General features: G+C 40.9%; 3 protein-coding genes across 6 annotated transcripts; 1 reads left to right on the top strand and 2 right to left on the bottom strand.

The window, feature by feature from the left end:
- Positions 1 to 701: 701 nt before the first annotated feature.
- On the bottom strand, positions 702 to 2,003 carry LOC148152620 (polymeric immunoglobulin receptor-like). Its single transcript, XM_088003220.1, has 3 exons — positions 1,400 to 2,003; positions 962 to 1,285; positions 702 to 838 (listed from the first exon to the last, which is right to left on the bottom strand). Exons 1-3 carry the CDS (start codon positions 1,797 to 1,799, stop codon positions 702 to 704), a joined length of 861 nt encoding a protein of 286 aa, XP_087859346.1. The 5' UTR covers positions 1,800 to 2,003.
- Positions 2,004 to 8,976: 6,973 nt separating this feature from the next.
- Positions 8,977 to 18,013, bottom strand: LOC148152621 (uncharacterized). Its single transcript, XM_088003292.1, has 2 exons — positions 17,954 to 18,013; positions 8,977 to 10,893 (listed from the first exon to the last, which is right to left on the bottom strand). Exon 2 carries the CDS (start codon positions 10,870 to 10,872, stop codon positions 9,958 to 9,960), a length of 915 nt encoding a protein of 304 aa, XP_087859418.1. The 5' UTR covers positions 10,873 to 10,893; positions 17,954 to 18,013; the 3' UTR covers positions 8,977 to 9,957.
- Positions 11,324 to 17,907, top strand: LOC106912601 (uncharacterized). Of its 4 annotated transcripts, none has more exons than XM_088003293.1 (6): positions 11,324 to 11,378; positions 13,412 to 13,741; positions 14,377 to 14,529; positions 14,752 to 14,853; positions 16,960 to 17,000; positions 17,158 to 17,907. In XM_088003293.1, the coding sequence occupies exons 1-6, from the start codon at positions 11,345 to 11,347 to the stop codon at positions 17,233 to 17,235; spliced, it is 738 nt and encodes a 245-aa protein (XP_087859419.1). In that variant the 5' UTR covers positions 11,324 to 11,344; the 3' UTR covers positions 17,236 to 17,907. The 4 variants fall into 4 exon arrangements, with proteins under 4 accessions (XP_087859419.1, XP_087859422.1, XP_087859420.1 ...); XM_088003296.1 differs by having other exon boundaries at positions 17,223 to 17,907; XM_088003294.1 differs by having other exon boundaries at positions 14,380 to 14,529.
- Positions 18,014 to 18,496: the final 483 nt, after the last annotated feature.

The raw sequence follows: 18,496 nt of genomic DNA on the forward strand, positions 1-18,496 counted from the left end.
GATCTACCTCAGCAAAGGTCTAAAATTCAACCACTGTCCTCTTCTGCTTTACACTGAGAGGCTTCTCTGATAGGCCGGTCCACCAGAGTGTGTCTGCTCGTTTGCAGTTACCAATAGTCACCTCACTGTTACCAACACATCCACATTCTTGCTATAATTCAGTGACATTTCAGGCAAAAAATATAAAAAATTGGCTTTGGCGAAAATCGGAATCGATAGGTCAGGTTTTTTAAATATCAGATATCAGTGATCAGCCAGAACACTGCAATTATTGCACCCCTAGATGTTATGGTGATGTTTAGTATAAACTGCATCAACATAGATTAGAAAGCAGGGGGCAGGAGGGAAGAGCTATTTCGCCGTGTCTGTCTGCAGCATTCTGAATGTTATCATGTCTCAGGACAGTCTAGATTTGTAGAACTGGAACCCTTAGAGTCCTAAAAGACAAAAATCTATTTAGACCCTTGTGCTGCAGCAAAGGCTTTGATGCCTTGGATTTATCCATGTTAATTCTTTGCTGACCTCTTCTCAGATACATATTCTTAACACATTCAGCTTAGTTTCCAAGTTTCTTATCAGTTTAACACCTACAGTAAGGTTATATGGATTGGCAAGAAGGGCTGTGTGATAAACTCGCTCACACACCCAGTCAACAAAAACACACTTAGAGATCACTTTGATCATTAATAGCATTTCCTCCATCACTCACTGTGGGTCGGTGAACCTTTAGATGTCGAGTTCTCCTGATTCAGACCAGAGGTTTCAGAGGGAAGTGAAGCTGTGAAGCTTCCTGAACTGGAGCTGAAACTGGTTCCAGTTGATGGTGTGGAGGCTGATGCTGGGAGACAGAAGGTTAGAGCTAAAGATGCTGAGGGAGAAATGGATGAAAAAATCATCTGAATGAATATTTATAAGAAAAACAGACATTCTGAAGGTTTTTATACTTAAGTTAAAAACTCACCAGTTCTGACAGAGACATGAAAGTCTCTGTATGAACTACTGGAACCAGTTCCATCCAGTTTACATCGGTACCGACCAGAATCAGACTGGACCAGCTGTTTGATGGTCACCAACAGAACTGCTCTGGATTTTTGTTCTTCATATTTCATATAGTATCTGCTTTTATCAGCTGTGACTCCATCAGTGTGAAGAAGAACTTCATCTTTTCCACATCCTCCTCTGCAGAACTGTCGTTTTCTTCCAGAGCGTTTAAAGGAGCAGGCGACTGTCAGAGAGCTGCCAGCGTCTCTGTGGAGGTGAGGAACTTTGTTTCCATCCAGCAGAGCTGATAAAATAATCGCCAGTTAGTTTCTGTTCTGAGCTGGAATCTGTTAATGCAGCAGAAACTGGAGGAGAAAATCAAACTGTTCCTCCTTCCTTCAGTTCAACAGAAACTCACCGTCTACAACAACCAGCCTGAAGTCTTGGTATGAACCTGATGATGACGAGTCGCCCAATCCGCATTGGTACCGTCCTTCATCGGACCGGGTCAGCTCTGAGATGCTCACATAGAAAGAAAAAGCAGAAGTAGCTTCTTTAACATTTTCAGTTCTGTATCTTCCTCTCTGATCGGTGGGTTGATTTGTTTTAATCAGGATGTTTCCTCCTTCACAGGTTTCCCTGCAGAAGATCTTCCAGTTTTCAAACAGAAAAATCCCACATTGAACTCTGACCTCTTCTCCAGCTGCTCCATACATATTTATCGGTGCATTAGCAGAACTGCTGATTCTGTCCTGCAGAGCTGCAGAGAAGAGCAACAAGCTGCTGTTAGTTCTTCCTGTGATAAACCACAGAGTCATTACTTTTCTGTTTCCATCACACAGAGAGCCACTGAGAGAAAAGTTAATAATAGTAATAAAAAAAAGAAAAACCTCAGAATAATAAATATGGAGGAAACCTTCAGCTGATTTTCACAACTCAGAATATTTTACGGATTCTTTTTAGGTTTGATGAAAACATTTAGAAAGCTGCTGATTCTCCTCATTCAACCTTCTTCTGGCTGAAGTTTCTAATCTAACCTCCTGATAATCTGCTTTATAAACTGTTTCATTTTTATTCCTAAATCACATTATACAGTTTTGATCACTGGACAGTTTAGATTTGCATTTTCAACTAAAGTCTTTGTTTTATTTAACCTAACAAGTTAATAATTTTGAATGTACACATTTAGTTAACTTTGTCAGTCTGCTGTACTTTGGTGCGTAATATACAACAGATACATATATTTGTTTTGAGTAAGTTTTCTTGTAGCAGCTGCTGGAGCAACACAAAGAAAAGAGTCTCTAAAAGGGTCATATCACTGATTTCAATCGTGGTATGACCCTCTTATTATACAGGTTTTCTTTATTTTAGGTAGCTAGTTCTGCCTCTAAAGTGTTTTATTTTTAGGTTGCTTTTTTGTACTGTTCTGACCAGGTTTTGTCTGCCAGATAAGTGTTTGAGTGTTTAGTTAGTTAGATTTTCTTGTGTTACTACCCGAGTTGAAGATTTTTCATTTGACTTCTGGGCCCAACTAAGCATTTTTAAACATTTTTTGTCATTTCTTCTTTTCTAAACCTCTGTCTTTCTGGCTGGTAGTGCAATCCGTCTCCATGCTACCTATGTTAACTGCTGCACACCCCATCCTCTGATCCAACACTGGTTCTGTCAATTTGATGTTATGTTAATCATCAGCATTTATAATCTATCAGTCATCAAAACCAAGTTGTCGGGGGCCAGTGTTCTGTCAGATCAGCATACGCTGTCAGAGTAGCATACATGCAGTGAGTACGCACGCATGCGCACGAGCATCAAAAGTCTGCGACATTTAAAGGGGCCGTTAGTTCTGCATACATGACAAGATACAGTAAAAAATAAGTCAAATTGTTTTTTAATGATAACTAGATATATGTAGTTGCATTGCTGTGGTTTCAAAATGTATTTAAAGCGAAGTCTAGCTGCAGCTGCAGTCAACTACAAAACATGCTTGTATAAAACTCGCCTCCATGTTCCTTGATGATGGTCTGACTGGATCACTGTCAGGTCTGGATGTCTTACAGCTGTTAATAAAGTGTACCACAATCTAACTCAGGGGTGTCAAACTCAGTTTCACCGAGGGCCACTTCAGCATATTGGCCCCCCTCAACGGGCCACATTGACGGTACAAATCAGGAGGGCATCCCTGATAAAACACCCCAGACAAAAGGTTGACTTCCCTCATTCAGTTTTGTAGAGGCTTATAATGACTCAATGGTCCAGGTGTGTTAGAGAAGGAACCATCTAAAGCTGCAGATGGTAGCTCTGGAAAACTAGACTTGGGCACTTCTAGCATAAATGTATAAAATACAATGTTAAAAATAAATTAAACACCTCATATTGTTATATAACTGATTTTATGTATTGAAGTTTTAAATATTACATTTGAGTTTCCATGGATGTAAAATTACTGCTCAGTTTAAAAATTACAATATTTAAATCAGTGTTTAAAGGTAAGCAAACAAATAATAAAAACAAGTCACATGGGCAGACATTATAGACTTTAGGCAAAGATTTAGTCTCAGGTAACTGAAACCAATTAATTTAAAAAATCCTTTCTGAATATCATCTCATGGTCTCTGAACTAAATGCGTCTTTCTGACCGGGAGCTGACAGCGAGTTGAAGAGTTATGGACCGGACGCTTTGGAGCGTCTGGTTAGGAAGCGCATTACAAACCTTTGGTTTAAAATGGGGCGTTAAATTCAAGTCTCCATTACAGACCAGAGAAAACTAAAGAGAATGCAACGTTGTGTTAATCCATCTGAGGAGCCGGCAGTTTATCTTGAGGAAATAAATGACGATGCAGAAGTTAATTAGACTGTAACATGCGCAGTTCGCTGCTCAACCACTGCTGACGCGGCTCCGCCACTGCGAAGACTTAGAAACTGCTGGAAGTAACTCATCCAGCGGATTTAACAAATGGAGCCTTCTGGGTTCACGTTACCCAGGAGAGCGGCGCTCTGGAGGAGCTGCAGACGTAACATCTGTCCGTTTCGGAGAAGCAAAACCACGCAAAAAAAAAAAAAAAAAAAAAAAAATACTGGTAAAAGCGCACACTGGACCGCACAGGGTAAAACACAGAGTTCAGTTGATCTGTTTGGATCAGACAGATCCAACTGACTGATGAATTAGCGCAGATTTTTCTGCAGATGGGAACCAGGAGGAAGTTGTTCAGACCACAGCGGGTGAAGTGATGCTAATTTAAGTGAAGTTGCTTAATTTAATTTATTAAAAGTTATTGGGGCCTCAGTCAGTGGTTTTTGTCACTATGAGAAAAATGTAGATGCATTTATCTGTTTAATCTGTGATGGGATCTGGATTCACGGTGAATATTAACTAAACCGCATAAAATGCTGCTAAATAGCCGATGTTAATATGATTGTAATTTCACGGATAAAAATAGTACATGACAGATTTTTTTTTAATGTTGTCGGTCAAGATAACGGATAACAAAAAAAGTCTAGCACGACCTGCCGCCCTGACACCAACTCACACATCTTCATTCACAGTCTTACTTGTAAATCGATTTTTCTTTTCCAGCAGCTTGAGGTGACTCTGCTGCTCTCTAGTGGCGAGAAGCTGTAATGTTGGCTGGTAACAATCGGAATGCATTATGGGATATGTAGTTTGTAGTCAATTCGTGTTCAAAACCTATTTTAAGTCAATCATTGGCCTATAAAATGCTGGGGGGGCCACATGTGGCCCGCGGGCCTTGAGTTTGACATGTGAGCATTACACCATAGAACTGCCAATTGGCAATTGAAGTAAAGTATCTTCGATTTCAAAGAAGCCTACATTGAAGTCGATTGGCAAATGAACCATCACGAAACAGGAAGGCTCTTGTCTCACTGCACCCCAAAAGATGCATAACCTACAAAAACTATTTCTGTCTGGTTTTGAACCAGAGACCTTTTGCATGTAAAGCCAACATGATAACCAGTACACTACTGAAACTCAGGCTCTTTGCAGTGTTCCTGGTAGATGATCCACATTTTGTTAGAGACTAACGCCAACGATGGGCATGGAACAATGTCAAATACTTACAGATCCTCTCAGAGAGCACAGTAACTTGGTGAACAAACTGTCAGACTTATACTTGTGCCTAATTCAACATTTCAGTCCATAAACTAAGCCTGGGATCAAACAATTGTATGAAAGATGTCATTAGCAGAGACAAATGGTTCTACAGAGACTTGGCTAAATGGCTAAAAAATAAAATCAATACTTACAAATAAAAGATGGTTCAAAAATTAAATTAACACATTAAAATAAAAAATATCTCTGAAATACAATCAACACTTGAAAATTAAAAATGGTTCAAAAATAATATCAACACTTCAAAATACAAAATCTCTGGAAAATAAAATATTATGTATGTTGTTTTGGAAAACATTAGAATACAAGCACTTTTATCAAATCTTCAATGTGGTAAGATCATGTGAGTTCTTCTTAAATCCATGGAAACTCAACAGTTTGTAAGGTAGGTGAGTTAGCTCAGCAGGTTAGAGCACCGTGCTGGTAATGGTGAGGTCGTCGGTTCAAACCCCGTATGGGGCAATTCATGTCTAAGGTCTTTCAATCAACACTTCAAAATAAATAAGGGTTCAAAAATAAAATCAATACTTCAAAAATAAGTAAGGGTTCAAAAATAAAATCAACACTTCAAAATAAATAAGGGTTCAAAAATAAAATCAACACTTTACAATAAGGTTTCAAAAATAAAATCAACACTTCAAAATAAATAAGGGTTCAAAAATAAAACCAACAGTTCAAAATGTATAATGGTAACTGTTTCTGTCTGTTTAGTCCATAAACTAAGCCTGGGGTCAAAACATGTATTGAAGATGCCATTAGAGAGACAAATGGTTCTACAGAGACTTGGCTAAATGGCTAAAAAATAAAATCAATACTTACAAATAAAAAATGGTTAGGAAGCGCATTACAAACCTTTGGTTTAAAATGGCCGTTAAATTCAAGTCTCCATTACAGACCAGAGAAAACTAAAGAGAATGCAACGTTGTGTTAATCCATTTGAGGAGCCGGCGGTTTATCTTGAGGAAATAAATGACGATGCAGAAGTTAATTAGACTGTAACATGCGCAGTTCGCTGCTCAACCACTGCTGACGCGGCTCCGCCACTGCGAAGACTTAGAAACTGCTGGAAGTAACTCATCCAGCGGATTTAACAAATGGATCCTTCTGGGTTCACGTTACCCAGGAGAGCGGCGCTCTGGAGGAGCTGCAGACGTAACATCTGTCCGTTTCGGAGAAGCAAAACCACGCAAATAAATAAATAAAAAAATCCTGGTAAAAGCGCACACCGGACCGCGCAGGGTAAAACACTCACAGAGTTCAGTTGATCTGTTTGGATCAGACAGATCCAACTGACTGATGAATTAGCGCAGATTTTTCTGCAGATGGGAACCAGGAGGAAGTTGTTCAGACCCCAGCGGGTGAAGTGATGCTAATTTAAGTGAAGTCACTTTGTATGTTTGTTACATTTAAATATCAGTCACAAAAACCCACAAGTAAACACAGAGTGCAGCATTTAAATGGAGGTGCTTACTATTAAGGAAGAAAAAAAAAGTTAAATACATTAAATGCTGCTTTTATATTATTTTATTGTTTTTAGTATTATTTTTCTGGATACACGATCCACCAAACCAAACCAAATGCTTGGTCCACATTAGCAGCTCCGCCAGCATGGCTGCTGGCAGAGACCGCATCCACCTGAAGGGAGGAGGAGACGACGCCGCGGCCGTTCCCATAGCAACCACTGCTGCTGGAGATCCTGACCTCTGGAGGTCGTTCTCCTCCAATCACCTGAAGAACAGAAGATGAAAACCATAAAAACTCCTACATGTTCTGAGGTTTGTCGTCCAAAACTGACTCAGAAGAGCAGCTACAATAAGCTAAATCAAAAACAGGTGTTCTTATTTTAAACTCTTGCTCTTCTTCTGAAATTCCAAGGAAATAAAAGAACTCAAAGAAAACAGAAGCAGATTTCCATGCTGAAGTGATCTCAGACTGGTTTGATTCTCAGACATCGGTGAGCTGTGAAAGCTTTGCACTTCCTCTGAAACCTCCAGCTCTTCTCACTGTTCACACATCCTCACTCCTCTCTGAATATTTCAGCTCAGCCGCTCCAGGTTAGGAGGAGGAAAAACTCATGAATTAAATATGTTCAAAGTCAGAATATTAATGGTGAATCCCACCAGGAAAGAGCTTCGGTTTGATTGTTTGGTCTGGACCAAAAACAGATTATTTATTTTGTTTGGTGCGGTTTGCTTCACATTGAGGCTTTTGCAAGCGGACTATAATTTGTAAACAAAGCCATGTGGGTGGTGATCATTGCTCCCATTGGTCAGGAATGATGGGGGTGGGGCAAAGCACACACCTGGAAAGAAAACAAACATGGATGTTTGTGGTCATTAATGCAGTTATTAAAACCACAATACCATTTTAAATGTGAAAACGATAAACAGGTTTCACGACAGGATCTCTCCGACTCTGGAATGGAAATGAGATTCTCTGTCCTGACCCACAACTTTCTGGTAGCAACACTGATGAGCAGAAAACGGCGGATCAGGAATGATTTCAGTCCAATCAGTGAACACAGTAGAACTGTTAGCAACATCGAAAGCTCATTATTACATGATACGGTGGCTCATAAAGTCCAAAAAAATAGACGTTTATTTCCTTTAGTTGGACCAGTATTCGCATCCGAAGCGAACCGATCCAGAGTTCAGGAAGTGAGTCTGGGTTTGGCTGTGTGGTCCACATCAGGGATCATCTGAGTGCTTTCACACCTGGACCATCGTTTCCCCAGGGGAAACAAACTCTGGTCCATTTAAAGCCGACCAGCTGTGTCAGTCATGAACACACCATGTCTGATGTTACATCACATCACAACTTCTATTATCTGATCGCTGCCTTAGATTCTATGGACAACATGAAAACTAAAAATATCAGTGGCCCAATAATAAGATAACTTTATCTCACATTTCGCCATAAGAAGTCTAATTCTGAATCTCAGTCACTTTGTGATCATTTATTGATAATTATGTGACCGGTTGAGTCAGATAAGACGGTGAATCTGTCATTGATGGTCAGCTGATCTGTTTAACATGAACAATAATAAGAGATGGTGATTCCATGGGAAAACACACACCCGGTCCTGATGCAGCAGAACGCTGTGAATTAAAATATCCCCACACTATTCAGAAGTGTAAAACAGGCTTTCCATATTTAGACCTACTCCCTTCACCATCATACATGCAGGTGGGAAACTGAAGCCTTCCGTTGTGCTGATGTGTCTGCAGGTGCAGAGTCTGTTGTTTTCAGCTCCTGTTGGTTTGGTGTTTGTGCTGTGTCAGCAGATTTCCACAGACCTCCACCCTTCATCGCCCTCTCTGACCTCCGTTATGGAGGGTTTCTCAAGAAGATTTGAATTTAATATCTTTAGTTAGTTTCTGAAGCAGACTGACACTTTCAGCTCAGTGCCAGTAGTTCCCTCTGTTTGGACGAGAAAAAACCCATTTCAGAACAGGTTGAGAGTTGACATGTAAGAATTCACATCAAACCAAAAACTTCTTGAAAACTTCTTAGACATTCGTTTAACTGAGAAACAAAAATCTATTTGGTTTGTCATCAGGATGACATATGGGTCATTTAACAGCTTTAAAGACGCTTGCTGTTATTTTAAAACCAAAGTCAGAATAATCCAGATGTTGTGGCTGAAGTCGTTTCATCTGATACAGAATGAGCTTCACCCAGAAAACCTCTAATATATTTGGATCACAGTGTTAATGAGCCATAACCAGAGAAACAATCCTTCTCTCTGAAATGAAGTTAGCTTGAGAAAGTCAAAATGTTTTGGCTCAGAGAATGACGCAATAATTAAAAATACATATATCCTGCACAGTCTCTGATACTATAAACTAAACCAAGAGTCAAAATAGTTAAGAAAAATCTGCTGATCTGCAGTAAAGTTTAATAAACAGGAAAGTTTTATATAATCACTGCTAAAACATGAAGCAGCAGAACAGAATAAACATTAATTGGTGAGTTACTGGTCCCAGTAGGTGCTGAAAACCACATCCATGTTCTCCCAGTTTAATCAGCTACATCAGGTGAACCCAGCAGCCACCTCCAGAAACCAGATCAGACATTTCCGTCAGCCGTGACGCCCTCTGCTGGCCATTCTGTATATGACGGATCAAATCAAGTCCAAGAAAATCTGTTGAATCTGATGATCATGTTCCTGATCTCCATGAATGTCAGATTAAATATAAGATAATTCCTTATGGTGCATCTCTGCTTGGACTTTATTGTTATAAATGCATGAACTTGTTTAGAGACATAAAACCATATAAACATCTCATTTGGAGAACTTTAAAAAATATCTGGATTGATTAAGAAGAAAAACATTTTTAAATTAAAATGTATAAAATAATTTTAAAAAACATGTTAAATGTGATCATTTGAGGGAGTTGGGCAAATGTTATATAAATCTGACTTAACTCAAATCCTCTGTGAGCAGGAAGGATCCAGTAGCAGTCAGTCTTTGGTGGAGTATGAAAAGGCCTCTGACTGAAGCCTCGTGACTTGCTAACAGCTCAGCATCCAGAAGCAGCGACGATATTCCTCAGCAACATGTCCTGGATGACATCACCAGGTGTTGGCTAGCTCTGCTAATCCACCTCCTTTGCTTTAGCAGCTCCTCTTTAAACTTCTGTCTGGGCAGAGAGACGCTGGAGTCTGGGATAACGGTGAGACGGAGTCTGGGATAATGGTGAGACGCTGGAGTCTGGGATAACGATGAGACGCTGGAGTCTGGGATAACGGTGAAACGGAGTCTGGGATAACGGTGAAACGGAGTCTGGGATAACGGTGAGACGCTGGAGTCTGGGATAACGGTGAGACGCTGGAGTCTGGGATAACTATGAGACGCTGGAGTCTGGGATAACGGTGAAACGGAGTCTGGGATAACGGTGAGACGCTGGAGTCTGGGATAACGGTGAGACGCTGGAGTCTGGGATAACGGTGAGACGCTGGAGTCTGGGATAACTATGAGACGCTGGAGTCTGGGATAACGGTGAGACGCTGGAGTCTGGGATAACTATGAGACGCTGGAGTCTGGGATAACGGTGAGACACTGGAGTCTGGGATAACGGTGAGACGCTGGAGTCTGGGATAACTATGAGACGCTGGAGTCTGGGATAACGGTGAGACACTGGAGTCTGGGATAACGATGAGACGCTGGAGTCTGGGATAACGGTGAGACGCTGGAGTCTGGGATAACTATGAGACGCTGGAGTCTGGGATAACGGTGAGACACTGGAGTCTGGGATAACGATGAGACGCTGGAGTCTGGGATAACGGTGAGACACTGGAGTCTGGGATAACAATGAGACGCTGGAGTCTGGGATAACGGTGAGACACTGGAGTCTGGGATAACGATGAGACGCTGGAGTCTGGGATAACGGTGAGACACTGGAGTCTGGGATAACAATGAGACGCTGGAGTCTGGGATAACGGTGAGACACTGGAGTCTGGGATAACGATGAGACGCTGGAGTCTGGGATAATGATGAGACGTTGGAGTCTGGAATAACGATGAGACGCTGGAGTCTGGGATAACAATGAGACGCTGGAGTCTGGGATAACGGTGAGACGCTGGAGTCTGGGATAATGATGAGACGTTGGAGTCTGGAATAACGATGAGACGTTGGAGTCTGGAATAACGATGAGACGCTGCAGTCTGGGATAATGGTGAAACAGAGTCTGGGATAACCATGAGACGGAGTCTGGGATAACGGTGACAGTCAAACTTCCTCCTCCTCTATCTGCATCCATGAAGCCTCCATTTAAATGCCTCTGGAATTTGAGGTCAAAGGTCAGGTATCATTTGAGCTTTGGAGATGCTAACCAGATTTTTACAGTTATAGAAACGATACCTTTTTACCACCGATATGCATCATAACTATGTGGAAGTAAAATAAAAGCAAAAATCCTTCAGGCTGCCCAGCATCCAGAATCAGAGGGAACCAAAGATTCAAAATATGAACTAAAGACTAATAAAATGAATCCATCAGAACTGAAGTAACACAGGACCATGCTGCCACCACCAACTACCCAGTTCTCATGTCAAAGATCTGCTCTGTTTGTTCAAAGTTAAAGCCAACTGTGGCAGGCAGCAAGGGGTTAACAGTTGCCAGGATTAGCTGTGATACAGACAGAAGAAAAGGGGAGGGAAGTTCACGTCATGTTTAACCTTTGATTTAAAAAGCAAGACATGAGAAAAGAAGCAGCAGGAAATCCATTCATCATGACTGTTGCTCTGATCTGCTTCTTTTTCCTCTGTGAGTACGTTTTCTTTTCCTTTCTGACAGATTCAGATAAAGATCACAGAAGCGTCAATAAAACCACTTTCAGTGATCCGGGTTTGAGCAGATCCTCGTTTCTCTGCTCTGCAGAGAGGAGCAGCACAAACCGCTTTTATCAGTCTGAAGATTTTAATTTGAGATGAAACTGAACCGACGATAAATTAAATTAATCTGCAGCTGAACTCAGAATAATGTTAGAGTTACTTTTTGTTCTTGAATAAGAAGCCATAACTTCTCCTTTATGAAGGCGCGTATTTCAGATAAATGTTACTGAAATCATTTCCCGTTTCCCAAAAAACTGAAATTAAATTCAACAACTGAAAAAATGTTTTTTAAAACCTCGAAAAATGTTTCAGATGTTCTGATGATCTTTAAAACAACATGGAAGGATTTTATTCCTAACAGTCGGAAAGATTTGGCCTAAATTTCAAACTACGCTTTTTATCCGCAACACAAATATGAAAATTAAGTCAAAATGCTGGACAGCAAAGCAGAAACATTTATTAATTAATGCAGAAAGACCAAAAATTAGATAAAAATTAAAGTTAAAACTGATTTTAAAATATTTAAAATCAGCTGAACAGAATTCCCTCTGGATGTTGAAACTCCAGGATTTAAAGTTAAACAGAAAACAAGTTTTAAGGTTTTTTTAAGTTGTCCGATGAAGAAATCCAGAATAAAGTTAGATATCAGTTCCAGACAGAAATATCTCCATTTCATCCGTTTCTACAATCAATAATTAACCTTCATGTTACTTCGACTTCACGGCTTCAGCTCCCGTTATTAAAATATTCACCATTTTAAAACCAGATCAGCACTGAAAGCTGGCTGATTTATTCTAATGTTTATTAGAAACTCAGATTTTTAACAAAAATGAGACACTGTCAACATCCACTGCCTCCAAGTTCATCTGAAATGAACAAACTGTGGCAGGTTGGTCCAAAATGATCAAAGAAACGCTGCTAATCATGTTACAGGTAATTCTGACAAAATGTTAAAAAAAATATTTAATTAAAAGAATGGAAATAATATTAAACTAGACAAATAAAAGCTGCTGAAATGCATCAAAATGCATCTTCACACATTAAAAAAATGTATTTCTATTATTAAGTGTAATAATTAAATCATCATTTAATTACATATTATTTGCTACATATTTTATTGCTACTTTGATGTAAAAATGTTAAGTATTAAACCTGCATGACGGAGAAACAAACGGACCGTTTTTGATTTCTGACTCTGAAGCGATCAGCGACATGCTGCAGGGAAATGAACGTTTTTCTGGTCTGAACGTCTCCACCACTCATCGCTGCTTTCAGCTCACCACGTTTACCTGCAGGTCTGGATCTCCAGAACCGATCGGTTTGCCTGATCATCCCTGGACTTGTTGGATCTGAAGGTTCTGCTGGGACCCATCGTATCGTATTGATTTGGTCCAAAACGTCGAGAAAACTTCCTCCCACTCCGCACCATGAACATGTTTTGTGTTTGTCATATTTCATGTGATGCAATATGTTAATATGCTGTAGAGAGAAGCTCAGAAGTTTTCATACTCCAGGTAGATTTTAGTCCAACTAAGAAGTTTGTTTCTGTTGTGAAAGGAGAAGCATCTCTCCACATGTAGAAAAATAATCATTAGTATTATGTTTTTATTTGAAATGTATTAAATTTGTTAGAAATGATCTACAGTAGGTCCTTTAAAATCTTGTTCATTGCAGCAGCTTTCTGCTCATTTCCTCTGGTATTTATCTCTGATGATGAGCTGCAGGGCTTTGAGCTGAAGCTGTTCTTGTCACCATAACTTTAAAAAAACACGACAGATGTGAGTTTTAGTCGCTTCCATTTCTGCTCATGAAGAACTGAACATCATTCTGGGTCCTTCTTGCTCTGCGTGGTTCAGGTTTCATTTCTTAAAGGAAACTTTGCTGCAGGTCGGAGAGAGTTCATGGGTAATTGAAGCAGATCTTGTGGTTTCTCTCAGCAGACACTGATCTTGTTTTTCTCTGCAGCTCTGCAGATCTCCAGCATTCCTGCTGCAGTGAACCAGTTTACTGGATCAGCAGGAGGAGATTTCTCAGGACATTGTGGCTTTTCTTTCCCTGGAACCAGGAAGATCTTCTGCAGGGAAAACTGTGAGGAAGGAAACGTTCTGATAGAAACCACAAAGAATTCAGCTGAAAACGGACGATACGGCATTGAATACAAAGCTCATGGACCAAACATTTACAGCTTCTACGTGAAGATCTCAGGCCTGACTGAGTCTGACTCGGGTCGGTACAGATGTGGTTTGGGAGAATCCTCAGAGTCCTACCAGGATTTCACTCTCAGTGTTTCAGGATGTGAGTTTCTGCTCAAACGTTTTTACTCTGAAGTTTAACAGATTATTCTTCACATTAATGAACAGATTAACAGGCCTTCTGTCCCACATTCAGCTCCATTTCCTTCAGCTCTCATGAGCGTCTTGCTCCTGCTAAAGAAAAGCCTCCCCACAGCATGATTCTGCCGCCGCCCTGCTTCAGTATGGGTGTGGTGCCCTCAGGTGTCGGTGTTCTGCCGCACATCCAGACCAAAACAAAGCTGGTCTCCTCTGAACTGAACCTTCCTGCAGCTTTCTGCAGGTTCCTCCTGCATGAAACGGCTCACAGCTTTCAAACCGAAACTTTGCATCGGCAGAAACCCTGAAACTTTAACCTCACAAAAAAAAAAGAATTATATATATATATATATATATATATATAGAACCACATGTTCCATCACAAACTTTACAGTTCATAAACATACCAGATTTTATTTATCTGGCGCCTTTCGGGGCCATGTTAAAATAACTTAACATTAAAAAGCAAAATAAAATGTAGGGAGTAAAACCTGAAGGGATGTGTTGATCAATTAAAATGAAAATGTTATTTAAAAATATGTGATTCTCTACATAAATCTAAATCGTCTAAATCTTCCATATGTCTCTGCCATCCATCAGTAGATCAGTCAACATCCTCTGTTTCAACTCCTTCAGCCTCGACACCAACAGATTCATCAAATCTCAACTCCAGTACAGAAAGTTTCACACCTTCAGGTTCCTCTGAAACCACCAATCAGTCTGTGAGCCATGAAGAGGAGAAAACGTCTTACGGTAAATCCAAACACTCAGATTTACTCTAATCTGGACTCTGTTTGTTCCCAACATGTTCTGCTGAGGGAGTCCAACAGAAAAGCAGCTAAAGATGAATATTTTCTGATTTTATTCTCCTTGCTGTGTCTCTTATTTTGAAATGTAAAAACTCTTCAGGGCTGCTGTCTCTGTATCTGTTTGTGTGAGCGATCAGCCTGATGCTGTGTGTGAAACGTTGTGCAGAAACGTGGCGCCTGGTGGCGGTGGCTCTGACCGGGGCTGGCATCCTGTTATCTGCGGCTCTGCTGGTTCTCTGCAGACGGAGGTGTCACAGACTTCTGACAGGTAAACAACAGGAAACACATTCTGTGGTTCAGGGGCCTACAAACCCAGAAGAACCGGGTGAGAGATCAGCAGGGGGAACCATGCTGCAGTGAAGGCTCATGGGAACCAGAGCTGCCATCTGCAGCCAGGCAGTGACACATGAGGCCAGCTGATTCCTGGACAGGAAGTGATGTCGATCGCCTCCCAGCGCTGCCTTCAGGGCAGCCTGGAGGAGCGGGACCGCCTGGTGCAGCGCGCAGACCCGTACTGCCACCATGAGACGCAGACGTGGGGGTGGCTGTGTAAAGGTTGTTCTGGGTTCAACACTTCCTGTGTGAAAGAAGTCAAAGGTCGCCTCCGCCTGCCGTCTTCATGGGAAATTAAAAATGACACAAATCTAATTTGTGTTCAGATAAAATCCATCTTCATCAACTCTGACCTGCCAGACAGCATGATGCTGCCACCACCACGCTTCACCATCAGGATGAGTTTCCTTCACTGAGGAATTTTATGCGAATAAATTGGATTATTTCTCTTATAACTGTGTCAAGTATGATAAAGTTTATCGATGGAGATAAAAACAAGCAAACCTGTCATAACAGCAACATTAAGTTCTTGCAGAATAAAGACAAACATTTCATCATCCTCCACCTGTTTGCCACGTCACTTACAGCGTGAAGTGAAAACAGAATAACTTCCCTCTTTAGGTTTTAATTTTACTACTGACGGACTCTCTGTAAAGATCCTGAGCTGTGGATCTCTGCAACTCACCCAGATGTAGCTAACGCTCTCCATCAGCCAATCATCACTCTACAATCAGGTTCCATGAAGGCCATGTGACCCAGCCAGCCAATCACATGAAGCCGACGGCCAGACATCCTAACATTGAGTTACTCCAGTCTCAGCACCAAACTACGGGACTTTTCTTTTTAAAACCACAGATACCAGCAGTCTAAACAAATAGCAAGTTGCCATGGTAACAGTACGGTTTCAGTATGTGTCCGTTATGTTACCATTTGCTTCCTGGTTTCACTGCTTGGTACTTAAAATAACCACAGAGGCAACAGAGTAAGATCTCAGCAGGAACTCTCTGAAGACACATTTAAAAAGAAACAAAAGAAGAAAGGAGGATTTATAAGAAACAAACTCATTTTACAGATTGAAAAGAGTTATTCTCTGTAAAATTAGTTATTCTTTGTAAAATTAAACGCTCTGCCAGCAGGAGGCGCTACATGTTGATGCTGTTTGGTAATGTTTGGTAGTTTTATTTTTTAGGCCACGTTTGGTCTACAATCCTCACCAGCAGGTGGCAGTAATGATGCATTAAGTTATTTGCCAATCACCATAAAACAAGAAGAAGAAAAACCAATCACAGTACAGAGACGACAGCGTCAAACCTAGCAACGGGGTCAACGGGGTCACCTACACCTAACAACAGGGTCAACCACATCTAGCAACAGGGCCGCCCACACCTAGCAACAGGGCCGCCCACACCTAGCAACGGGGTCAACCACACCTAGCAACAGGGCCGCCCACACCTAGCAACAGGGTCACGGGGTGGCCCACACCTAGCAACGGGGTCAACGGGGTGGCCCACACCTAGCAACGGGGTCAACTACACCTAGCAACGGGGTCAACGGGGTGGCCCATACCTAGCAACGGGGTCAACCACACCTAGCAACAGGGCCGCCCACACCTAGCAACGGGGTCAACCACACCTAGCAACAGGGCCGCCCACACCTAGCAACAGGGTCACGGGGTGGCCCACACCTAGCAACGGGGTCAACGGGGTGGCCCACACCTAGCAACGGGGTCAACTACACCTAGCAACGGGGTCAACGGGGTGGCCCACACCTAGCAACGGGGTCAACCACACCTAGCAACGGGGTCACCCACACCTAGCAACGGGAAGTATGGAGTAATCAGTGAATATTCACCTGACTGGTGGTTTTTTGTTCCCTTATCATTAATGGGCTTTTCAGAGTAAGACCCTCTATCACTCTGGGTCGAATCCGTTTACTGATCAGGTGATTTGTGTCTTAAAGGCAGGAATGAATGTAATCAGGCTTTTATCCATTACTTCAGACTTTGATGTCTAACCTTTATCTGTAATTTTAATTTCTCCAGGTGTGAAAACCTCAAGAGGCTTAGACAGAAGTGACCAGAAGGTAAATGATCCAGTTTAGTTTAGTTTTTTCTTCTGTAAAACAAAAGATTTAGTGAAATGTTATTACTAGAAACTTGTTCTCTCAGTCACCATCTGTATAGAACAAATCTCCGGCTAAGACAATGAAAGTTGGATTATATTGTTGTTTTTTCTTTTAGGACGCCGATTATGACAACTCTTCATCTGGGGATTTGATTTACATGAATGCAAAACCTGTCTGCAGGAATAAGAAGTAGATGTGAGACAGAGGACGACGAGATGAGACCCGGATTTAAACCCAGATTCTGCTTCACGCTCTGAAGCTGCAGCCCAATAAAACCTGGAATGTGTCAAACTACCTGCAGATGAAAATGAAGGAACGAACACGGATAGTCAGTGAGAGAAACGATTTGGCTCTGAAAGGATTTTTGGGAATTGCTTCCATCACTGTTTGCTGCTTCATTGGGACTATTTATATTTGCTATTTGTTGAAAGACTTGTTTTATTTCAGTCATCTTGCAGTTTTTTGCTCCCAAGCAGCTAACATGAGTCCTGACTGGCTGATACGGCAGAACAACTTCAAGAGGTCATAGAAACATGTGGTGACGTCACTCAGTGGGCAGCTAGCTCATCATCATAAAAGACATAGGCCATCTTATTTTCAGTTAAGATGGCCGACTTCCTGTTTGTGATTTTCTTTTTTCCCTTTATCTTCTTTTTCATTATTTTCTGTTAAATATTTTTCCTTTTTGTTCCTTCTTTTCCTTGTTTTTCCTCTTTCTCACAGAAAATGTCCCTGGTGGGTCGCCATAATTATAATAATTATTGATACATAATGTGAAGATACACAACATATCATAGGACACATGTGCATGTGGTGTTGTTTAATTAAACAGTAAAGCACAGCAAAATAAAAGAGTTTAAAAAAACCCTGATATTACTACTATGTCAGAGAAACTGGTACAGATGTGTTACCTGGGAACCGATGGGCGGAGGATGATGTGGTAGCTTAGTCCTCTCAACGTGACGCTGTGAAAAAGATGAGACACACGTTGGGCTTCCATTAGCATCCAACAGGAAGGTTTATTCTGCTTCTGTGCAATAAACATACGGCATGTACAATATTTCATATGTAATACTTCAGGTGTCACTTAGCTAGCTAAAAGCTAGGAGGACTTGCTAAAAGCTAGGACCTAAGGCTAGCTTTTAGCTTAAATTCAATACATCATAAATGGCCACAGTATCTCTTTAAACCAATCGAGAATTCTTCTAACATGCTCCATTTAACATTATGAATTTTATCAAATTACTAAATTTATTCACAAATGGCACTTAATTAAACCATGTTAGTTTTTTAGCCTCAACTCAAATACGATGTCCCTTTTCCTCAGACCTTTTGTATTTTAAATATCAAAATAAACATACATAAATTTAGTTTTAGCTATTTTAATAACTTTTACAAATAACATTTTAATATCGACACATTTTAGATTTTAACTATATCCATTGATTTGACAG

Source organism: Poecilia mexicana, unplaced genomic scaffold, assembly GCF_051168715.1.
Source record: "Poecilia mexicana isolate PSO_F unplaced genomic scaffold, ASM5116871v1 scaffold_23, whole genome shotgun sequence".
NCBI classification, from domain to species: Eukaryota; Metazoa; Chordata; class Actinopteri; order Cyprinodontiformes; family Poeciliidae; genus Poecilia; species Poecilia mexicana.